The sequence below is a fragment of the Eretmochelys imbricata genome, chromosome 2 (assembly GCF_965152235.1).
Source record: "Eretmochelys imbricata isolate rEreImb1 chromosome 2, rEreImb1.hap1, whole genome shotgun sequence".
Classification (NCBI taxonomy): domain Eukaryota; kingdom Metazoa; phylum Chordata; order Testudines; family Cheloniidae; genus Eretmochelys; species Eretmochelys imbricata.
The window spans coordinates 219,645,048-219,670,193 of NC_135573.1; the positions used below are offsets into that span (position 1 = coordinate 219,645,048).

The following is a 25,146-nucleotide window of genomic DNA, read 5'->3' on the forward strand; positions in this document are numbered from 1 at the left end:
GATAACCCTACAACCTGATGCCCTGCGTACCTGTGCTGCATTTGTATCTTGCGACAAATACCTTAAAAGAACAAGTAGTTTGAATTTGGGAAGAGACATGGAACTAGTGTAGGGATGGAGAACATGGACAAAGAAAAACAACTTTGTCTGTAGCATATCTGATAGATTGGAGAGTAGGTAGCTAGAGGCTGGAAATGCAGAAATTACAGTAGTCCAAGTAAGAAAGAATCACTGTATGAAATCAGAAATTTGGCACATGGAGATGGGTACAAATGCAGCAGAGTATAGAAGTGTCATAGAAAACAGAAGACCAAATAAGGACAAGATCTGATGAGAGCCTGGATTTGAGGAAATGACAGGTTCACAGACAAATAAGATCGTAAGTCTGAGTGCTGGAAAGGATAGTCAAGGGAGAGTTTAGCAAAGATATGTCAGTGTGATATGAAAGACGCAGTCATGGACAGACAAGAAAACGTCAGGGATAGAAAGGCAGATCCCAACAAAGATGGGAGAGCAAAGAAGCGGATGAAGATACTTTAGGAGCACAGACACACAAAGGGATGGGGGACCAAAGCCCCTTGGGAGCACCAACAGAAAGTGGCAGTCAACAAGCTCAGAGATGAGCAAGAAAAGAACACTCAAAGTCTCAAGTAAGAGAAGAACTCAATGAGAATTGGATGGTTGATGGTGTCAGAGGCAGAAAGAAATGCTGACTAGAATTAACATGGAACAAGGATCCTTAGCAACTACAAGGACAACTTCAGTGATGGTGGAAGGTTGACTACAGTGGGAGAAAAGTCAGTCAAGGTGAAGGGGCAGGCCCAATTTTGCACACTGGGCAATGAAGGGGAAAAGAGACCTGGCACTGGGTGTCCCCAATGGGTGAGACAGCAGGAAAAGCCAATTGCACCCACAGACCCTGAGAATAGCAGCCACACTCCTTGGGTAAAAGAGACCCAAGCACTGTAGAAAGCCACTTTTAGAGTACAGTATGGGGAGCAGCTCACAGAGCTGGCCTTTGCAGGTCCATACTGACCATTGATTTCCCCTCTTAAATTAGAAAACCTCAAAATGTAAAAGAAAAAAGCAGTTTATGTTTTTAAAGTGGTTAGCCCTTATCCTTTAAAATAATATCTTCAAAGAATGAACCAACTTATCTCCATCAGTAGGGAGTAAAGTTTGTCTCTGAAGATCTAATTCCACCTTCTGTCTTATCCACCAACAGCCTTTATCAATTCACACTTCCAAATCCAGGTGAGGCACTACACTCCAGACAGAAAGCGCTCTCAACAGTGGGAGCTTTGGTGCCTTGGGCGCTCAGGCCACACTTGTTTAGGTGCCTGAACTTTCACCCCCTTGTGACATTACACCACTGGAGTCAAATTTACTGCACCGCTGTGAAGAAAGAACAGTAAGAGCCCTGCCCAACAGGGGGCTCTGGCAAAGAAACCGCAAATGTCTGGTAAGCACCATATGAACCCTAGGTTCAAAGGCTTCCTTCTGGCTGGATATAAAGGCTATATCTACACTAGAAGTGCTACATCGACGCAGCTGCAGCGACGTCCAGGGGTTCTCAAACTTCATTGCACCATGACCCCCTTATGACAAATGTACTACATGACCCCAGGAGGGGGGGCTGAAGCCTGAGCCCACCCAAATCCCACCACCCTAGATGTGGGGGCCAAAGCCTGACCCCACCACCCCAGGCAGGAGGCTCAAAGCTGAAGCCCAAGGGCTTCAGCCCCAGGCAGAGGGCCTTTAACCTGAGCCACACCACCCAGGGCTGAAGCCCTCAGGCTCCAGCAAGTCTAAGCCAGCCCTGGCAACCACATTAAAACTGGGTCCCAACCCACAGTTTGAGAACTGCTGATTTAAGGCATGTCTACACTTACCAGGGATCAACACTGTAGCAATCTGTGCAGCGGGGATTGCAGAGCACTCTCTGGTCAACTCCAGTATTCTGCCCAAACGAGAGGAGTAAGATAAGTTGATGGGAAATGCAGCACAGTGTAGACACCACAGTCAGTCAACCTAAGGTGCAGTAGCATAACTTAGGTTGACTTACTGCAGTAGTGTAGACAAGACCTTAACTCCAGCCCCCATAAGTGGCAGGAGCTAGGTTGGAGAGAGAAGCTCTCCCATCAACATGGCACTGTCTACACCAGCGCTTAGGTTGGTATAACTTACATGGCTCGGAGGGGGTCTTATTCACACCTCCGAGCGACTTAAGTTATACTGAAATAATTTCAAGTGAAAACATCCACTCAATGTGCAGCACCAGTCAAAAAAGCAAAGAGAATGCTGGAAATAATTAAGAAAGGGATAGATAATAAGACAGAAAATATCACATTGTCTCTATACAAATCCATGGTATCTTCACATCTTGAATACTGCGTGCAGTTCTAGTCACCCCATCTCATAAAAAGATATATTGGAGTCGGAAAAGGTACAGAAGAGCAACTAAAATGATTAGGTGTATGGAACAGCTTCCATATGAAAAGAGATTACAGAAACTGGGATTTTCAGCTTGGAAAAGAAACAACTAAGGGGGGATATGATATGATAAAGGTCTATAAAATCATGACAGGTGTGGAGAAAGTAAATAAGGAAGTGTAATTTACTCCTCCTCATAACACAAGAACTAGGGGCCACCAAACGAAATCAATAGGCAGCAGGTTTAAAACAAACTAAAGGAAGTATTTTTCAACACAACACTCAGTCAACATGTGGAACTCCTTGCCAGAGGGTGTTGTGAAGGTCAAGACTATAACAAGGTTAAAAAAAAAAAAAACACTAGATGAATTCATGGAGGATAGATGCATCAATGGCTATTAGCCAGGATGGAGCAGGAGGAGACGAGACCAGTCACTCCCTAGCACCTCTGCGCACTCAGCACTCCAGGGTGAGGGGCAGGGGCAGGGGCAGGGGCAGGGGCGACCCCCCCTCAGCCCCACTCCGCTCACTCACCGCGTTCCCGCCTCAGACGCGCTCCCGAACCGAACCACGGCACCGCCTGACGCTACCACAGGCGCCTTCGCTTCCGGGTTCAATCTCCGAGCAGCCCCCACCTGACCCTCACACCCAACAAAAAGGCCACAAGCGCCCTCCGATTCGTACGCAGTGAGAAGCGTCGTTTGCTCACGTCACCAGGGCGTCGGTACCGGATTTTGTCCCGTTCGATTGGCGGCTTGAGAGGAAGCCCCGCCCCGATGTCGCCCCTGTTGCCAGGGCGATTGCCGGGCTCGGAGAGCGGAAGTGTTGGTTTCCCGCCGCTCAAGGGGAGCTGTGGCCGGTGGGGCAGAGCGCGGCGCGGGCCTCGGGACCGCTCCACATGGGGGACGTGCACGAGGGGCCGCGGCCCCGCATCGCCACCAGCCACTTAGCGCAGCACCTCGGGCAGCCGGTTTGCTTCGTGGGCCGAGTGGAGAAGGTAGCGGGACCCCCTGCCCCCGCCGCTAGCCGCTCTCTGCCCGGGTCCTCTGACTCCTCAGGCCGGAGGGTTTGGAGCCCGCTGCCTCCCTGCGAGTCCCCGGGGTCCAGGCTCTGAGGAGCTATCGGCCGCTGCTGGACTCTGCTCGAGGGCAGTATGAGGCTCCGGGCTGCGCGGCTCCCCTCCAGCGCAGGTTCGGCTTCGCTGGGCGGGAGGGGGCGCCTATGGGTCCCCTCACAGCCCTTGCTAGGGACCCACACCCCAGAGCCAGGCAGCACCGGGCCTGGCCCGGGGTGTCGCAGACCCAGCGCCCGGTGTAGCTCCGTGCCGCATCTCCGCCCCCGGGGACCCCGCACGGCAGCACTAGCCGCGCGGCCTCCCCCGCGCTAGCGCTGTGCTCTGCACCGCTTACCCGCCCGCTGCTGTGGCTCCTCTCCCTGCTGGCTGCGCCGCTTTACCGTGGGTAGGGGGACAGCAGCGAATTCGGATCTAGTGTGTCTTTAAAAATGAATGGCAGGTAGTTCAAATTGTATCTGCCTAGTGCTACGATATTTACACAGTCCCATGCTGTTGCATCTGTCAAGTATACCCAAATAGGAATAACAATGTCAGTATTTCTCTGTTCTCCTGCTCTCTCTCCAAGAATGAGTCTCTACTTGTGGCTCCACTGAATGCATCCGATGAAGTGAGCTGTAGCTCACGGAAGCTTATGCTCAAATAAACTTGTTAGTCTCCGTGGTGCCACAAGTACTCCTTGTGGCTTGTTTGCTTTCAGTGTTATGCTAAGCTTGATCTTGACATAATTTTTTACTTGGAGAACTATGGTGGTAAGCTGGGTGTTTTTACCAACATAGTTTTGCCAGTCAGCGCCCTAGCATAGACATTTAAACCAATGTAAAGTATTTTATACTAGTGTAGCTTGGTTTGCTTCACCAAACTGTGATAAGGTGGAAGTACTACCACTGGTATAAATGCATCTACGCTGGGGGTGAGAGTTGCCACTTTAACTATGCCATAATAATTAAAGTGCGAAAACGTCTAAATTTAGACAAGGTTTTATTGAGGGAGGTTGTGGAGGGAGAAACAATCCCTTGGGTAAAGAGGGTCAGACTCCTGGAGGGCTTTGAATATCCAGACTGGACTTTTAACTGGAGATAGAGAGCTAGTCTTGGGACTGGAGCCAGGTGATGTATTCCTAGCTAGGCAGACAGGCTACTGCATTTTTGTACCAGTCAGATTTAGCATTTGGCTTCATTCGTAGGTATAATTTACAGTAACCAAGGCTGGAAGTCATGAATGCTGGTCTCAAAAAGACAAGGCACAATCTTCTGGCCAGTCACAGATGAAAGTTAGTATTTTTTGCTGCTCTAGCTATTTGGGTATCCAAATGCATGGAGCCGTTCAAAGGACCCCATGCTGTAGACCAACTTAATAATCAAGGACCTTTGATAATGGGAGTATTTATTGAAGAGATAGTAGAAAGAAGTATTTCAGAACCAATCAGCATCAAATTGGTTTAGCCTGGGTTCATGTTTAGCCAGCTGCTCTTCATCTGGAGACTGACTTGGTCTAAGCATTGAGAGAACTGGAAGGAGATGCTGTTTTTAAGTTTGATGTAAATGAGATGTCAACTTGAGCATAGTCTGCATACTGTTGGCACTTCAGCCTGCATTGTCGCCTTAGCTCGTCCAAAGGCTTCATATAAAATCAAACAATGTGGAGGAGAAGTTGCTATTGGCAATTCTTCAGATTTAACTCTGAAAGGAAAGACTTGAGCCATTTCAGGGAATTTCTGGTCTATCCCCAACCCCTGTAAGTTTTTGGAGTCAAGCAGAAGTATCTGGTGATCAACCATATGAAGTGGCCCAAAGATGTCAAACATGACGAGTATGAATGTGCTTCCTTTGAATATGGACACAAGAAGTCCTCCACCCGTGCAACAAGTGCTGTGTCTGTTGTATGCCCTGCTTTGAAGCCTGACAGGTTCAGGATGCTGACAGCTAGTGTTTGAAACTGTTTTTTCCCCAGCTTCTAAATTTTCTTGTTTAGAAAAGGGATGTTGTATGCTGGAGGATAGTTCATGACTGAAGGTTTCTTTAGCATAAGTCAAATATTGCATGTTTGAGAATAGGTGAAACATTTGCTTCATCAAAGGAAGTTTTAAAATCTGTAAGTGTGGTCTTATATAGAGGGTGGATTTGATTTAAATCGAATTGATTTAAATCACTAGTCAGGAAGACAGAGTGGTGGCTGTGTTAATCTGTATCAGCAAAAACAACGAGGAGTCCTTGTGGCACCTGAGAAACTAACAAATTTATTTGGGCATAAGCTTTCGTGGGCTTGGTGCCACAAGGACTCCTTGGTTTTGTTTTAGTCAGGAAGACTATTTAATCATGGATTTCTACACAAAAGTGCATTCTTGGTGGTTGTTATAACATAATACATATTCTTCACAACTCAGATAAATGTAGGTTTCATTTTTAGAAGGTACGCACGATACATTTTTAAAGTGATTTATTTTGAAAACTTTTCAGATTAGTTTTACAGCTATATCAAAAAATGAATGATTGTTTGGCTATTTCATTTACTGAAGGTAATTGAAGCAGATAGTTCACCTCCCAATGACTTCATAAATATCTCCAATTCAACAGGTTAAATCATTAATATTTGGAGGATTTTCTTGCCATCCTGTATTAGGAGGAGAACATCACCAGACAAACATTTAAATTGTTTTATTTAACTAAAACAACAACGTTATGTATTCTGGATTTTTTTCTTCAACAGCAAACATATTTTAGCAAAACAAGCATATGAATTTTTGAATTTAGTTAAACATTCAAGTTTCTTAAAATCAGGTTTGTTTTTGTTAAAATTGTTTAACTAAAATAGTTAAATGAAATATTTAAAAAACAAAAATTGAATCAACTGTGTCAGCCAGGTCAACATGAAAAACTTAAAACATTGCTTTTTATCCACCCTGCTTAGATATCCTTTACTCCATCCAGAAAGGGTAGGGGTCAGTCACAAATGAATGACCTGATTGCCATGAAAACTTCCATGACTACACCATAACCCGTTGCTAACTTTTGTTGTCTTACTGGAAGATGTAGTTGCTTATTAAAATGACACTCTTCCCCTGGTGCTGTGTGAAACCTGTCTATAAAGAAGCAATGAAAGAACTTCAGTGCACAGGGGAAGGGGAAGGGGGGGGAATACTTTAATATTTTTAGTTGTAGTAATGTTAGGGGCTGTCATCTGTGTTTAGTTTTTTTTGTTTTGTTTTTTAAATCAAATAGTCTGTGACTTTTTAAGAAAAAAGAAAAGGAGTACTTGTGGCACCTTAGAGACTAACCAATTTATTTGAGCATGAGCTTTCGTGAGCTACAGCTCACTTCATCGGATGCATACCGTGGAAACTGCAGCAGACTTTATATACACACAGAGATCATAAAACAATACCTCCTCCCACCCCACTGTCCTGCTGGTAATAGCTTATCTGAAACCTGACTTTTTAAGGTTAGTGGAGGCACTCAGCAGCTGATAAAAGTTGAACATCAGGCTGTGTCTGAAGTTCTCAGTGGCACTCTCTCCACTCTGGTATTTATTACCTTGTTGGTTGGATAGAACCCAGGTGTGCTGACCTTCAGAGCACGATCCTTGTATTGTGCTTTTAAAACATAAGGCATGTTCCATACAGAAACAAAGACCTAAGAATGGATAGCTTATGTTTCAACATGAGTTGGGGGTTTTTCTTAAAGTTAGAAAATTTGAGCGCTACTAGTGGTTTTCAATGAATATATAAGATGAAAAATGAAAAATTTCCAATTCTTAATTAGCATTTAAAAGGTCACTTTTTTAGCAAAGACAATAAAAATTTAGTACTGCTAGATGGCCTTATTATAACAATTTTGTAAATAAAGCAAAAACATCTTACATTTCTTCCATATGTAGCAAACAGTTTGTTGTTAATGTATCTAAAGCTGTTCTATCAGTCATCATTTTGATTTTGTTTAAAAGGGTTTTACAGAGCCTAACTGACTTTTTTTTTAAAAAGTTTAGTGACTACCATACTTTTAAAAATAACGTTCTGTTATGGTTGCAACACAAGTGCTGTACTTTAAGAAATGAGGCTATGTCTACACTACAAGCTAGTTGTGATTCCTCTCCCCATGTACACATACTTGCATTAGCTCTCATTATGCTAGCGCGAGTATAAATGGCAGTGTAGCCACAGTAGCACTGGTTGCAGTAGCAGAAGCATGGCTGAGCTGTGCCGAGTACAAACCTGCCTGAAACCGTTGGGTATGTACTCAGCACAACTCAGCTATGCCTCTGCTGTCATTACTCATATTACCATGGCTACACTGCTGTTTATGCTTGTGCTAGCTTGATGAGAATTAGCATGAGTACGTATACACAATCGGGGAATCACACCCTAATTCAGTGGCTCTCAAACTAGAGCTGAAGCTTGTTCAGGGAAAGCCCCTGGCGGACCGGGCCGGTTTGTTTACTTGCCACGTCCTCAGGTTTGGCCGATTGCGGCTCCCACTGGCTGCAGTTTGCAGCTCCAGGCCAGTGGGGGCTGCAGGAAGGGCAGCCAGCACATCCCTCGGCCTGTGCCGCTTCCCACAGCCCCCATTGGCCTGGAGTGGCAAACTGTGGCCAGTGGGAGCCGCAATCGGCCGAACCTGCGGAAGCGAAAGGTAAACAAACCGACCCGGCCTGCCAGGGGCTTTCCCTGGACAGGCAGCGGCCCTAGTTTGAGAACCGCTGCCCTAACTCATAGTGTAGATATAGCCTGAAAGTAGCTAAAAATCAGTGATGCTTTTTAGTTGGCCATTCTGACAGAAAGGAAAAAAAAGTAAACTGGTGGTAAAAAAAGAATTTTGATTTTAAAAATATTTTTAAGCTGACATGGGGAATAATTAAATTTACACACTTTTACTGTTCTTGAATGTGATATGTACAGTACAGAATCCAGTTATAATTTAGAAGAAATTTGCTTTGATAGTTTGAAGATATGTACTTAAAGACTTAATAATCTTTTTGTAGATTCACCCATCTGGGAAACTTTTCATCCTTTCGGATGGAGAAGGAAAAAATACAACTGTTGAACTGAGCGAGCCTGTAAGTTTAAGTGTCGTTTTGGAAGTTAGTTACCATTACCTGTCCTAACTTTTTTTCTTTCCCCCCGATCATGTACTGAAAGGGCAATAAATGCCTAGAGGGAGCTGAGGCCTGCTCCTTTTTGGAAACCATTCGCTTGAGAGTGATGACTGCTGGCTGGGAGCCCAGCTCTGAAGGCAGAGCTGCCACCAGCAGCAGCACAGAAATAAGGATGGCATGGTATGGTATTGCCACTCTTACTTTTGCACAGCTGCCTGCAGAGCTGGGCCCTCAGTCAGCAGCTGCCACTCTCTGACCACCCAGCTCTGAAGGCAGCACAGAAGTAAGGATGGCAATACAGTGCCGCCCCCCACCACACACACACAATAACCTTGCAACATTTCCCCAACTCCCTTTTGGTTCAGGATCCCCAATTTGAGAAATGTTGCTCTCCCCATGAAATCTGGTCTTGTGTGCTTTTTACCCTATACTATACAGATTTCATGGTCCATCACATGTTTTTCATGGCCACGAATTTGGTAGGGCCATATGTTTTATATAAACACTCTCATATATTACCTTTGACAGATTCAATTATTCCCTAGTGTACTAGAACTCCCTTGTTCTAACATATATAAAGAGAGGCCCCTAAGGTAATCTATCCTTCTGGAAAGAAAGTCCTGTTTTCATTGGCAGGTTGGAAATAAATTCTAGATGTTCAGAAACAATGAAATGGCTTAAGAAAGCACTTACCTTTTGGATTGACAATTTTTATGATTATTTTCGTTTTTATTTTTTTTAATCGTCATTACCTGGGCTGAAGCTACTAATTTTTAGGTGCCTAAACATAGGGTCTACATTGTGACTCCTGCACCTATGGCTGAAACACGTGAAGAGCACTCCTTTCACAGTCTGGGCAAAAGCCTGTCGCAACTGTAGCAGCGCACTCGGAGTACAAAAACTCTTCTCCTGCTGCACCTGTGGTAAGCATGGCACCTACGTGCCCCTTGCACCAGCCTGCAGTATGAGCCAGATATACTGAAAAGGATACAACCCCCCCCCCCCCCCCCAAGATTCCTATGGGTTGCTGCTAATCTGTGTGTTCCAGACAATACTAAATCCTTTCTTGGTTATAAAGCTGTAGATCTTTTAAATAACGAATTAGGTTGTAGACTCATTTTTCAGTAGTACTGTATTGTGTGAAATGGAACAGACAAATTATAGTAACAAACATTGTCTCCTAAACTGTAGCTGTGTGTGTAACTAGTGACATGCAGAAAATAGTAAACCCTAATCTGGTGACTATTTATTTAATTTCTATGTGTTCACTAGTTAGATGAAGAGCTCTCTGGTGTCATTGAAGTAGTGGGAAGAGTTACAAATCAGGCAACCATCATGTGCATGTCATATGTCCAGTTCAGAGAAGATAAAAGCGCTTTTGGTAAGTAAAAGATAAGCCTTACAAATAATGTACATAACTTTAGATTATAAACATTTCCTCAGTGAAGGAAGGGGCATGTCTGCTAATACTTTCTCATAAGTCAGGTCCGTCTGGGAGTTGCCAGTATGATGAGTGGAGCTCTTTCTACACGTTCACAAGCTGCTTCCAGAAATCTCTGCTACTGATATAGAGGCTTCCATGCAGTGCCAGAACTTTGTTCCAGAGTTAGTGACCATAATGCAATTATGAGGAAAGATCATACCAAAATGCAGTACTGTGGTATTGAACTTTGGGTGCAGAAAGGAAGTTAAAGAAAGCTACTTAGAAAGAACCTAAACAAGAAAGTTGCTAAAAAGCCCTAAAAGTCCTTAGACATGGAGGCTACATAAGTAACCTGTCTTAATTACAGAACCTTGAACAGAAAAGAAAGCAGAAAGATAAAAATACAGTAATGTTAATATCCCTATGCAAGAGTTGGTTCAAGCCAAAAGGAGTATTCTTATGTAGATCATTTGTACTGCTCCTGTCATTGGTTTCTGAGCACAGAGCACACCTGCTATGTGTACACAGAGTACTATCTCTCAATCCTCCATTCATTGGATAGTGTTTTGATGGTGTGGGGAAATGAGGCTGAAGGACAAAAGAATTTACAAAGATTATTTCTTAATTATAAAACACCTAGATACTTATGACATAAGTCTAAACCTGCATGGCTTCCAGAAAGAGAATGTCTCCAGTTGGTTGATAAAGGGAAATCAATAGACTTGTATTTGTTGGTTTTTATTTTTGTTTTTTGAAAGCCTTTGGTAAAGTCCTTCACAAGAGGCTAGTCAAGAAACTGTAGTCAGATAATGAGATTTCTTTCTCATGGATTAGAAATTTGAGAGATAGCAGGAATATATGGTTCATGTGTTGGTCTGTATCATTGGACTTGGAAGGAGCCTAAGAAAGCCCCCACCCGGTATTGGGTTTGGTGACAGTAAATAAATGACTTGATAGAAGGGTGAATATTGAGGTAGCAAAATTTATGGATAACATAGGAAGACTAGAGGATTGTGAATAACATTAGAAGAATTACATTTGGTCACACATCCCCAACTCTCTAGAGAAATAGATCAGGCAGAGAGAGGGCAACAGAAATGACAAGGATTTCCCAAGAGAAGAGGGCTTTTAAAAAGAAAAACAAAAAACATAATTTTGAGGAGACCCAAGAAGCAATATGAGGCAGGTAAATAGATGTTGTAGAGAAAGTGGATAAACAATAGCACCCACTTTAATACAAGGTTCTGAAGGTTAGCAAGAAGAATACAATATTCTTCCAAACCATGGAGTACCAGCATAGTTGCTAAGGAATTACCTTTTGGTTCCCCATCATTTAACTACTAACATGCACTCTGGACTACAACCTCTTCTAAATACTTGTTTTCACCTGTCAAAGGAAATTATAGCTAAAGAGACCTAAAAATTGAGACTCAGCTGAACGATGAGGAAGAACTTCCTCAAACTCCATAATGTGAAAGTAGAGAATACTGGGCTAGTTAGCATTTTAATACATTTGTCACAGTGTCTTAATATTTTCTGTCCCTCTTCCAGATCTTGCGCTTTACAATGAAGCACTGAAAATTATCCATGAATTTCCTGAGTACTTCCCATTTGGTGTTACAAGGAATGATTGATACTTCTTGGCACACACCTTCCAACTTCAGAGTAAACAATAACTGCATGGTGTAATCTTATTGTTGAGCAAGGAGGCTGAAATTATTTCTAGTGGAGGTGCTCAAGAGATGTCTGTTAGCCAACTGTAATTTGAACTGGACACCGTGGCAAGGTACTACTGACTATTTCGTACTTGCGTCTTTACTAACAATCCTAAGTGCAGCCAATGAAAAAAACGCAGTTTTGTTGGAATTGAGATCTTTTCAGTAAAATATTTTGACTGTTTTTGAGGCATTTTATATATATGTAATATTTGTGTATCCAGAGGAATGTTTTAGTAAGCAAATTGGTTTGTTTTTAAAAGAAAATCAAATGTTTAAGTTTCTGTATGCTTCCCCCCCATACCGCATGTATCAGGTGTTCTGTACAATACTTAGCAGGAAATGTCTATTTAAAATTAAGACATTCTATGGCCTGTACCTTTAAACTTAGATTATGTAAGATTGGATTTGAGTTCTTAAGTCTTGGAAAGTCACTTTCCTTAGCTTGGCAATAAAGCCTCAAACCTGACTTGAATTAAATGCTAAGACTTGTCTATTTTTAACAACGATTTATTTAGTTATCACTAAGAAATGATGTTCAGCTGCTGCCTCATGTAATTTTTAATTTAACTCTCCAACACAAACCAGTCAGAGCACTTATAAGATACCTAATAACTGTGGTGATGATTTTTAAAATAGTGTTGTCTTTGCTAATTTCCAAAGGAGTTGACCATATCACACAACCTACCACAGCCTGCACTCTTGTTGGCAATCTAATCACAAGCATCAAGGACTGAAAAGATATGAGACTGTATTATTTTAATTGCTAAAGGTGGCCCTGAGACTAACATTGGTAGGAAAAGTTTGCACTGCCACTACCTATATGTTATATATGTTTTGTGAATCAACAGGAGTCTTCAGAGCTTTTAAGTTAGCATGCTTTCAGGAACAAAGTCTCAAAGGGAAAAAATCTGACACTTCGTGTAGTCTGCTCCCGAATTCATTGCTTCAGAGACTTCTTGTTTTGGTTAACAAACCTTATTAAAGTGTGTCTGTGATTAATAAGATTTTGTATGCAACCTTTACTAATTTTTTAGTGTTCTATACAGACTAAAATTTGCCAATTTTTATGGCTACTTCCCACCTGCAAGAGGTATGTTTAAACATTTGCAGTATTTTCATTTTAGGTAGTGAGGAAAAAAATTTGTTTTCAAAGACAGCTGCTGCTTCTTCAGGGGCTAGTCACTCAATTTGAATCTTTAAACCATCTAGTAATCATTAGAAGCTGTGCTGTTAATTTTAATTAAAATTATGTATCTGGAGAGAGTAGCTCACTGAGATAAGACTGAACACTCTCTTCACCTGTAGACTACTAGTTCAAATCCAGTGCAAATCAGCAATCAAAGTTCCTGCCATCTGAGAGTTCTTAAGTCCCCTGTGAGAAATGAATCATCCTGGTTCAGTTGTTACCCAGGGTTTTCAGAACCCACAGCAAAAGTAACTTTACTGTTTCACTCCATAAGGTGTCAAGTATAAATCATTGGGAACACAGCAATTCCATCTGATGAAAGATTAATGCAAGTAAGCATGCTCTAAAACTGCAGTTTATTAGCTTTAAGCACACACAGACATGAGCAATAGGTTTAGAACATCCTAAATATTTAACTAAAATCTGGAATGGTATTGGGTAATTAAAGAGCAGGTTCACAGTGGCCAGTTGTTCACCTACCAGGGAGAAAAGGTGTCAGGAAAAATCTCTTAAAATGGCTTCAGAGGACTGCTCCAGAATACACTTAGTCTTTTATAACTAACTTCTAAAAACACATAAGTCATAGTAACACCTACTAAATTATCAAAAGTTAGGAAAAGTGATTACGTAACAAACATTCCTAACAATCTTATAATAATACTTCTATATCAAAGGCGCCAAAATTCAAGGTTCTCCATCCACTTACTTTTTGTCTCAATTGTCGACTTTTTGTCTCCCCTCCTCCCATTCTGCTTGGCAGAAACTGGCAGCTATTTTTGACTTGGCCTTCAACAGCTTGTTTACTCAAATTAATCCTTAACTATGTGGTGTTCTATTTTATTAAGCCATGGTAGCTGAATGTGCATAATATGGTTGAAATTAGCTTGATCACATTCTGGGGTACACCCCCCCCAGCCTCAAATCCAGGGTAACACAATCCCTAGTGGACAAGGGCCAACCTCAAACTACTTCAGTTAATACAATTGGAGAGACTCTTAGCAGAGAGATCAAGGAATGAATGGACTAGGGATGTAAATAACATGTAAAAACAATAACCGTGTAACAATTAAAATTCTCTCAGTTAAACGTTTAACTAGGGAACTAGGAGTGTGCTGCAGCACCCCCACATTTTAGGTGGGGCTCTGCTGCCGGCCCTGCACCCGACATCCTGGGGTCCCAGCTGCCGGCCCAGGGGTTTTGCGCAGGGCGGCAGCCTTGATCCCGGGCAGAGTTTAATCATTAATAGAAACAGATAAGCATCAAGCTTCTCCGTTAATTGGTTAAACTTTTACATCCCTAGAATGAACAGTAAACTTTTCAATCCCTGAGATAGTTCTTCTAGGTCAGCCACCTAGGGCAATGCAGAAAAGCTGGCTCTGCCACTCTCATTGCTGTAGCTCTTTAGCGTCCAGCAACTTTTTGTCAACCACTTTCAAGAGTGCAAAGGAAATCTCTGATATTCTTGCCTTCACTACTGTATTTGTTTCTGTGGGCATCTGAGAGACCTGTTTCTTATATTATCGGCAAAGCTTGGGAGCGGATCTTTGTTATGTGTATACTGTGCTACAGCAATAGATAAAGACATCTGAACAGATAATGCAAAAGTCTGATCTTTCAGTACAGTTTACATGAGAACAGGTATGCAGAACTAAAATACTGAACAAAGTAAATGGCACCTGCCACTGCTATATGATGACCGCATTTCATACACAATACAGGAAACCACTGTTGCCTTGGCTACTGTAGTTAGTACAGAAATACACTTTCCTGAGTGCTGGGTGTGGCTGCATGCCTCAGCCATGGAACTAAATCTTCCTTAGGATACCAAATCGCAACTTGTACATTACTTGGATTGGTTTGTCATACATTTTAGCCAACAGCAGGGAAAAGTAAACATTACAGTTGAGGTATGTGGATAATGTTCTCTTCAGCATTATGATCAAATACTTTAGTGGCTCAAAATATTTTTATAGATTCAAATAGTTTGTTACTAAATGCAATTAATATTTTAGGGATTATGACCACCACTAATCTAGTAGTGAGATCACCGTTTTTGGGAGAGGACTGACACCTTGAACATTAGATAACTGATACGGAGCCTTTCACTGCAAAATCGTTTTTGTTTTGAATCATGCCTAGGTCAGATAAACATGTTTATTTGTTTTAGATGAAATATTTGGTCTTAATCTAGTTTCTAGAAGAAAAATTTGATATACAAAATTAATTGCAACTGTTGCTAATAACTGGACCTTATGGCACGATTTTCAGATGCCAAGAATTGAGCATGGAGAATCACCTGCCCTCTTGCCTCTTCATGTACACTTCCTTGATTATTGGAGAGCATTATCCAGGGGAGGAAAAATTGGTTGAAAAAATTCCTTCTTGACTCTTAAATGGTCATCTCATTCCCTGAATTTTAAGATTTACTTTTATCCTGTTTTGTATAGCTATAAACTTTAGCAGTAGTTCATCCTTTCTGCCAAAAAAAAACAAAAACAAAAAAAAAACACCACAACCTTAAAGTTAATAGAATCAACCTCATGCAGAGTTTTTATCCCAACAAGGGAGAAGTTCTAGAGTTGTCCATTAGGGATTTGGCTGCTTTTGTTGATTTTTACATGGAAGGTACTCTACAGTGACTATATAAGTAGCAGTCTCAAACTGCTGAAGTGGATAGTAATCAATCATATTTAATAGTTACTTTACATCTTCCTTTCCAAGGTACTGTACACACATTCATATTCACACCTGATGCTGTTGTAACCCTCATCCTTCATCTTGTTGTATTGTCTCAAATTAAAGTATAATTTTTGGGGGTCTGCCACTGTGCTTTATTGGCCCTGTAAAGCGTCTTGCATATTTAAGTAACAAATATCATTGAGATAGTTAAATATGATATAGCCACTATATGTATGGATAAATGGAGGCACAGAAGCTAAGATTACATAAAATCACAATGAATCAATGAGATAAGGTAGGCAAGATAAGCTTTTATTAGTCCAATAAAAGCTATTACCTCAAATATCTTGTCTTTCATATTCTAGGACCAACATGGCCACAACAACACTGTAAACAACAATGAATCAGCAACAGATTTAGGAAAAGTCACTGAGTTCTGAATCCTAGTTTCCTGCTTTAACCATTAGAGACACCACTAGTTCTTTTTTATAATCCAGGCAGCTAGTATCTCAGCAACTTTCAGTTGCAGTGAATATCATGTGCTGAAGACTATAAATTGTGTATAGAGAAGTACTTTGAGATTTAAGTTTACTGATTTTTAATTTCACTGACTGCCCCTTCTACTTATAATATGTGGAGGGGTTAAAAAAGAGACTTACCTGTTTTTCCTATACCCTTTGTGATTTTAAGTACTTCAACCAAGCACCTTTGGTTTACTTCTTTCCAGACTAAGTAACCCTACTCCCACTCTACTGTCTCACCATATTTTCTTAGTTCCCCTTCTCTGTACCTCTTCTTAGCTTTGCCCTTCCCTCACTGAGCAATGAAAACAAAACTAGCATTCCACTGCATAGAATTTATTTAATTAGAAGTGTCAGATACCTTTTCTCGTTCTCTCATGTTCTTTGGCATTTCAGTAATGATTTAAAATCACAATAAATGGAGGAACTAGTAGCAATCCCATGGAATGATGAAATAAGCCACATGCAGCACAGAATATAAAACGCCCACCCTAAATTCCAGCCCTGAGCAACGTCTCTCTCTTCAACAGAAATTGGCCCAATAAAAGATATTACTTCATCCCTCGTCTCTGTGGTACTCAGTGTAGGCAGATTTTTTTTTAAACTATGCCTATTTAATGTCATGGTCCTAGACTGGCACTACATACTGTGACTTTGTAGTGCTTTTATTTTTTTTTTTAAAAGGACCTGTCAATGCCTTATTAAAATGCTAACCACTTCTAGTTCAGACTCACCATGGAAAAATCAATTTCAGTAATGATACTAATGTCTTCTATAATCTATTGAAGCCTCTATCATTTGGAACATTAAAAAAGTATGAATGATTAATGAGCTGAGCATCCATCATTTAGATGAATGTGTTCATTTTTTTGATAGGGTGGTGCAGGTGAGCATTGTTCACTGAAATGAAAAAAATACCATTTCTCAAATTTCATGCATAAAAACATACAGAACTTCAAGTTTCTTTGAAGATACAATTATCACCCTTCTCTTACAATTTAGCTAGTAGACATTCTGCAGGTATTCCAGTTGCTAACGTGTCCTGTTGCATTTAGAAAACATGTATTTCTACTTTGTTAAACTTGCATGATAGTTTAAAGAATACAGGATGTGTATTATACTGCTTCCTAATTCTTCTCAAGTTCCTTTGTATATTTTGTGCCAAAGTTCCTCCCCTACCTTGGTGGGTCTTGCGCTTATTGGTGGATTTGCTCACCTTGGAGCTTCACGGCAGCCCTCAGCTTGTCCGTTTTTCTGAACCCACAGTCCAGGTCAACTCCTCCTGGGTCTGACCAGGAGTTGGGGGGAACCCAGGCCCACCCTCTACTCCGGGTTCCAACCCAGGGCCCTGTGGAATGCAGCTGCCTAGAGTGCCTCCTAGAACACTGTGCAACAGCTACAACTCCCTGGGCTACTTCCCCATGGCCTCCTCCCAACACCTTCTTTATCCTAACCATAGGACCTTCCTCCTGGTGTCTGATAATGCTTGTATACCTCAGTCCTCCAACAGTCTGTGTTCTCACTCTCAGCTCCTAGTGCCTCTTGCTCCCAGCTCCTCACACGCACACTACAAACTGAAGTGAGCTCCTTTTTAAAACCCAGGTGCCCTGATTAGCCTGCCTTAATTGATTCTAGCAGCTTCTTGATTAGCTGCAGGTGTTCTAAGCAGCCTGTCTTAATGGTCTCCAGAAGGTTCCTGATTGTTCCAGTACCTTCCCTGTTACCTTACCCAGGGAAAAGGGACCTACTTAGCCTGGGGCTAATATCTGCCTTCTATTATTCTCCTATAGCCATCTGGCCCAACCCTGTCAAAGTGTTATTTACTCCTTCTCATTACACAAGAACTGGGGTCACCAAATGAAATTAATAGGCAGCAGGTTTAAAACCAACAAAAGGAAGTATTTTTTGACACAGCGCATAGTGAACCTGTGGAACTCATTCCAGAGGATGGTGTGAAGGCCAAGACTATAACAGGGTTCAAAAAAAGAACTAGATAAATTCACGGAGGATAGGTTCAGCAATGGCTATTACCAGGATGGGCAGGGATGGTGTCCTTAGCCTCTGTTTGCCAGAAGCTGGGAATGGGTGGCAGGGGATGGATCATTTAATGATTACCGGTTCTGCTCATTCCCTCTTAAGCACCTGGCATTGTCCGCTGTTGGAAGACAGGATACTGGGCTAGATGGACCTTTGGTCCAACCAGTAGGGCCACTCTTATGTTCTTAATGGTGGATTATATGCCACCATTAACCTGGCTCACCCCACCCCACCCCACCCTACCCTATCAGGAAATGCAAACAGTAAACATGCCTTGCAAATGAATTTACACATTTTTGCTAGGGCATTCCTGTTTCTAAAAATAATTACATAGCCATGGCTGTAAGTGTGCTACTCTGTAACCACTCAACAGTTTAACAAGCTACCTGCAAACAGTTAACTATATAAGGATGGGGGAGGTGGAAATGTGTTCCATTTACTAATTTAGTCCATTTCATGTAAAGGTCACCTGGGGCTAATATATCTGCCTTCTGTTACTCTCCTGTAGCCATCTAGCCCAGCCCTGTCACAATTTGTATTCAGACAAATTTATGACAAAGTTAAAGTTTAGTACATAACTAATATAGGGTAAAGTACATTACAAAGATGACATAATATCCCCAACCAAGCATTATGAACCCAGAAAATTCAGACTTGAAGTTAAACAAAGAAAATCTAAACACATTCAGGTATGGACATGTACAGTTCCAGCACCCAAATAACCTTAACTCAGACCTGCTAATCTGAAGAGAAGATTAGATGCTTGGAAAACAGATCAAAGAGACCATTGGTGCTGAGGTTATTCCAAACAGATTTTTAGTGCAAACCTTAACTATAGAGCTGTAATTGGTGCCTTCATAGTAAATGCATAGAATGTGAAATGGATGTTTTCCTAACTCTATTTTAAACTTTTGAGGCATATTCCAAAGATCTTGTCTCAAGTAATGAAGCCATAAATAAAAATGGATAATTCCAAACATGAAGTGTGTTTCCTGCCATGAAGTGTGACTGGTGAAAGGGAATCCATATCCATAGACTCTCATCAGGAAAATACGGAACACCCCCTTTAAGTCTGCTTCGAAGGTGACCATTACAATTCTGCCTAACTTGAGCAACCGTGCTCATTTAGACACTTGGTGTGTTATGTGATCTGGTATGTTATGTCAATCCTATAGCCTGAACCTGATCAACTGACGCCTCAAGCAGATTGGTAACAGAAATCAGTCACATGGAAGCATGTGGTAAGGATTTTACCTTGAAACAGGTCTAGTTTTAAGTTTTAACTACTAGACAGCCTTTTATCTTTATTTCTCTTGTAGCCATTTCTGACTTTAAACACCTTATACTTGTACTCACTCAAAATCTACCTCTTCGTAGTTCAGTAGTTTTGATTTATTTTTAAATCAAAACTAATCCAGAGTTCACTGGTTAAACTAAACTGGTAAACTCCAGATGTTAGAGGTCCGTTGCCCCTGTAAGAGGTCAATATTCAAGTTTTCTATTTTAACTGAACTGCCCAGGAGCGGGATGGACAGTGCAGCAAACATGTTTTTGGGAAAATCTGGGATTGTGTATATGTTGGCCCTCCCTCCAAATAGTAAGCAAGGCTGGTGGAAGCCAGCGTGTGACTAGAGCATTGCTGACAGGCTGCTGAGGTCAGAGCTGCTGGGCCAGGGCTCCAGCTATACACCAACCCTCAGGGTGTGACCTGCATGCTGTTAGGCTGCTTGTGAGTGGCCCAGGTTGGGAGCTACAACGGCAAAGCATTGTGAGGAACCCAGGGTTACAGGGCAGGTGGTGACAACCTCTCACTGGTCTGGATTGCACCCTGGAATGTGACAACAATCTCAACACCATCTCCAATATAAGAGATTTTAAATTATGCTACCAGTACTTGATCCCCACATATCCTTTGGAGGTTGTTCAGCACTCTTTTTGCACAACTAGAGTGCAGTGGCAACGGACAAATGGGTATTAGATATCCAATCTGACTATGCAATAGAATATTTTCCTACCTCCTTCAAAACTATTCTTTTTCAGGGACCATTCTCCTGAGAGGATTCTCAGGCAGGAGGTGGAGTCCTCCTTTCAGCAAAGAGGAATAGAGCATGTTCCTCTCCAACATCAGGGAACAGGCTTTTTACTCAGTGTACTTCCTCGTACCCAAAAAGAAGGATGGTTGGAAACCCACTCTCGCTCTCCACAATTTCAAATGCTTTATTTGCCAGCTGAAATTTTGCATGTTCACATTGACATCAATAATTCCCAGGATTACCGCACTCTATATGAACGATGCATACCTTCACATGGACATTCATGCTGTCCACAGGTATTTGCTCAGATTCATGGTGGGCCCCAACCACTTCCAATTCAGAGTGCTCCCATTAGGCCATGCCACCCCCCTCAGGAACTTCCTGATAAGAACAGCTCGATCATTCAGTGGCCCCACTGGTTGTTTAGCAACCTTCCTGCTTCTTATGTACTTAAAAAAAATTTGCTATTATTTTTTGAGTCTTGAAGAACAACTAGCCAAATTCTTTTTTGGTCTTCTGAATTATATCTTTATACTTCATTGGCCAGAGTTTATGCTCCTTTTTATTTTCCTCACTACAGGTTAAGTTCCACTTTTTAAAGGATGCTTTTTTGCCTCTCACTGCTTCTTTTACTTAGTAAGAGGACCAAAAAAGTGCCCCTGTGGCTATGTTTATCTATGTTATCCTAGCTTATCTACCACAGGGCTGGTTTAGCACCATCAGTGACATGATTGTTATGTGTAACCTGGTCTCTCAAACACCAGTCAAGACTTGTCTTTCCCTTCTGGGTCATGTGGTTTCATGCACTTATGTTACCCCATTCACCAGATTCAGCTTACATTGCCTACAGGCATGGCTCCAAATAGTGTATTTATCAACCAAACACATCATGAATATCATACTGACAGTTTCTTCCAGAGGAAGATCATCTCTAATGTGGTAGAAGGATCTCCATCAAGTATGTACGTGCACTCCCTTCCTATTCCCACACTGGACAAAAATTATTACAGCTGCCTCCCACGCACTTGGACACCCCAAGAGGACAGGATGCACATCAAATCTTCTGGAATTTCAAGCAGTCTGAGAAGCTTGCAAGGCCTTTCAGCAATTTATCTGATTTTGTCAAACAATAAAAGTACCATCTTTTTCATCAACAAACAAGGAAGGTCCAGACCCCACTGTGTGTAGAAGCAGTCACCCTATGGAATTAGTGAATCAGGAATCGAATCACCACCTTGTCGGTAGTTTACCTTCCAGGAACTCAGAATGTGTTTACAGACACCCTCAGCAGGCATTTCAGCATCAATCACAAGTGGGAGCTGTATGATTTGGCAGTGAACAGTATGTTCTCTCAGTGGGGACCCCCCCATCTAGGAGCTGTTTGCTTCCAAAACAAAAACAGGAAATGCAATATCTACTGTTCCAGAGGAGCTCCGACTCTATAAATTTCAGGGCAATGCTCTTCTCCCCTGGTCAGGACATCTGACGTATGCCTTTCCTCCTCTACTAGTCCTGTCTTGCATCCTACAGAAAATTTGACAGGACAAGGCAGAAGTCATTCTCCTTACCTCCAACTGGCCCAGAGAATTTTGGTTTACAAATCTTCTAATCAACATCCAGTCCTTTCCTGATATCTTAACTCGGGAGAATGGAAGGAGCAAACATCCCAACCCTGAAGCACTTCATCTCATGGCTTGGTTTTTGATGGGTGTTTACCCAAGAACACTCCTGCTCTTAAGCCGTACCAGCCATCTTTAACAGCAAAAAAAAAAGAGGTCATTAAGAAATGCTGTTCAACCAAGTGGAAGTGTTTTTCCATGTAGGCTCAACTGAAACATGTAACTTCTGAGTCAGCAAATATTTCCCTTATTCTGGACTATCTTCTTTCTCTCTCTCAAAATGGCTGAGCTCTCTCAGTTGTTTGAATCCACCTGCTGCCATCTACTGTAAGATGGTTAGTCAGTTTTCACTCACCCATTGACTGACAGATTCTTGAAATCTGAGTCTAATCAGAACCTTCCTACTAGCAAGGAAGCCTACCCCTCACTGGGACATAAACCTTGTACTTTCAATACTCTTTAAGCCTTCCTTTAAACACCTAGCCATATGTTCCCTGTGTCACTTACTGATAAAAGTCGAATTCCTTGTGGCCATCACCTCAGCCAGAAGGACAGGTGAGTTTGGAGCCCTAATGGTGGATTTGCCATGCACTATATTCTATAAAGACAGTCTCATTTTCAGAGTTCCACTTGAGTCAATCCACTTACCTGTTTTTGATGAAACCACGTTGATCTTAAGAGATGAGGAGACTTAGTTCCCTCAACATGTGACGAGCCTTGGTTCTTCACCTACGAAGGAGTGGTTAGGCAAGGTTCTGTGGCCTGCGATGTGTATGAGGTCAGACTAGATGATCATGATGGTCCCTTTCAGCCTTAATGTGTATGAGGACAAAACCAATCAGAAAATCTCTGAGACTATTTCTCTCCAGAGCCGAATTCCAAGGTCAAGCTGCATCTTCCCAGAAGATCTGTAAATGGATCTCAGTCTGTATCCTACTCTACCACCAGCTGTCATATCTTCCTCCCCTTTATGGGATAAAGTCTCATTCTACAAGAACACAAATGACATCAGTGGCATCTCTTTAGGAAGTTCCTCTACTTGACATTTGCAAGGCAGATATGTGGTGTTCCATCACAGTATTCTCTAATACAGGACACCTCCACTGATGTATCTTTTAGGACAGCAGTCCTTCAGAAGGCTCTGCAATCTGCATCCTTGCATCCTCCTCCTATTTGAATACTGCTTGTCAGTCAGTCACACACAAATACATGTGGGGACTAGCACTCAAAGAAGAATAAGTTACTTACCTTATAGTAACTGGAGGGTTTTCCAGATGTATGGTCCCTATCTGTATTCCACTGCCTGCCCTCCTTCCCCTCTGCTTTGCATTGTTCCTGGATTTGCAGTAGAGAAGGAACTAGAGGTAGTCAGTCTGCTCTGCCCTTTATGCCCTTGGTATGGGGCATGAGAGCAAGGGCACAAGCCCAGACCAACAGACACTGCTTGCAAGAATTCTCCAACTCCAGGTGCATGGAGCACTTGCACACCTACAGCCTCCAGCTATCTATCTCAGTTCCATGGTTCTCAGAAATTAAAGCAGAAGAAGTCAGGTAAAAGGCTGAACATTCATCTGTTTTAATTCTCTCTCTCTCAATTGCAACCTGTGGAGCTCCAACTTTTTGGTGGCTTCACTTTCACTCACTTTCCTGTCCCTACTTCCCTTACCCGAAATAAGCAAACAAAAAATTACAAACCAGTAACCACTTTGTCTATTCTCCAACCAACACACTTAAAACTCACTTAAATCACCACTAGCGATCACAGTCCCAGTCCTTCCAACCCTGCCCTAAGAATTGGGGCTCTGTTGATCAGGAAGGTAGCCGCGAGCCAGTTTAAACCCAGACTATTTATCCAAAAACACTTGCTTTGTCTGAATCCAGTCTGAACTAGTATATGCCTACCTCTCCAGGAGGGTGGTTGCTCTGGGGATGTTACAAACTGAGTGAATTTGCCTAATCACCTCCTGCTGTTCTCCTATTTACCCTTCCCATAGAAATAATCTTCAATTCCACAACAACATATACAACTGCATTTTTAATACAAGGGACCCTGAATGTATTAATTTAATTCAACAACATTCATTAATAAACAAATTTATTAACTATAAAAGGCAGATTATAAAGGATAACAAACAGAACAGATTACTGAGCAAATAAAACAAATACTAAGCTTCAGATCTTAGAGACTGGTTTTAAGAAGTAATTTCTCACCCTAAATGTTATTTTAGGCAAGTTGTAGAATTTGTGTAGCTAAGAGTTCCAGTTATTTCTTCTTCATAAAGTGTCAGTCGCCCCTACTGTACTGGGAGGAGGTTCTGGAAGAAGGGAGAGGAACAGCCTGCTGATGTTTAATCCTCCCAGCTCTAGCTCACCCAAAAAGCAGAGGGAGGATCTAGTTTTTACTTTTCAACTTAGAACTTGTAATTAGCACCCAGGATTGATAGAGCACCAGTAAGGAATGGCATTTTTGTAGGAAAGTTTTATTGCTTAATATTAACAGTTTGGTGTCTACCTAAAGTGAGTTATCACATACTCAGTTTTGTAACATGTCCTTCACTGTACATATATACATTATAGCCTCCGTTGTCTTGTCAAACCATCATTTAGGCCTTGTGGTTTCTGCCAACTGTTTAAAAAACTTATTCATGTGGAGTCAATGGGACTATTTATGAGACTAAAGTTAAGTAGGTGCAAGTGTTTGCAGGTCAGGGACCTGTTTTATTTCTGTGAAGGGACTATTTAAGGCACTCTAAAAAGACAATGAATTCTGTATTTATCTTCAAAGGATGAAACACTACTACTACTACTGTCAAAACTGTCAGCCAAAAACACATTTGCTATCCACAGCTTTGACATTTAGAGCCTAGAGATGAAACTTACTTGTCAATCAAATCTGTTATAAATCGATGTGACACCAGTTCATGGGTAAAATGTATTTAACTGACAATTCAGGTGTGCAGAATTTAGGAATATATGCCTGTTGTAAATTATATATACCAGCCACACACCATTCAGAAGCATTCCAGGCAAACCCGTTTGCAGATTCAAAACCTTGTCTGCTATTTTTAAAAGCCATTTTATACTACCTGTTTAGATTTTGTTAGTGTCCACTTATAAAACATTAAAGATGTGTGTGTTCAATGTTTATATACATAAAAAGGAGGCCTGGAAAGAAAATGACAGAAACAGGTGGTTAGGTAATAGCAGCAATCTTTCATAAAGTGCTCTACCATTTATATTTCCAAAATCATATGAGAAATACAAACAAGTAATCAGACACTGCTGTTTCCAACCTCAGGAAGAATAACTACTGAAGCTGTAACCACAGCAAAAC

At 41.6% G+C, this 25,146-nt stretch overlaps 2 protein-coding genes across 4 annotated transcripts in view; one reads left to right on the forward strand and one right to left on the reverse strand.

Annotated features, from left to right (window-relative positions):
* Positions 1-3,108, reverse strand: part of UMAD1 (UBAP1-MVB12-associated (UMA) domain containing 1) — a 142,917-nt gene extending 139,809 nt beyond the window's left edge. Inside the window, exons 1-2 of one of the 2 annotated variants that reach the window (XM_077808055.1) lie at positions 2,968-3,108; positions 1,893-1,960 (exon numbers count right to left, since the gene is read on the reverse strand). The gene's annotated coding sequence lies outside the window, so the exon portion shown is untranslated. The remainder of the gene's footprint in view (positions 1-1,892; positions 1,961-2,967) is intronic. The other variant, XM_077808056.1, reaches the window with a different exon arrangement.
* Positions 3,109-3,242: 134 nt separating this feature from the next.
* RPA3 (replication protein A3) overlaps positions 3,243-25,146 on the forward strand; it is a 29,971-nt gene continuing 8,067 nt past the window's right edge. Inside the window, exons 1-4 of one of the 2 annotated variants that reach the window (XR_013344921.1) lie at positions 3,243-3,430; positions 8,483-8,557; positions 9,869-9,977; positions 11,571-11,805. Coding sequence is in view for 1 of the 2 variants with exons in the window: in XM_077808061.1 (XP_077664187.1) it covers positions 3,332-3,430; positions 8,483-8,557; positions 9,869-9,977; positions 11,571-11,653 (366 nt within the window). In the remaining variant the exon portion in view is untranslated. Of the gene's footprint in view, positions 3,431-8,482; positions 8,558-9,868; positions 9,978-11,570; positions 12,215-25,146 lie in introns of those variants that run through there. The other variant, XM_077808061.1, reaches the window with a different exon arrangement.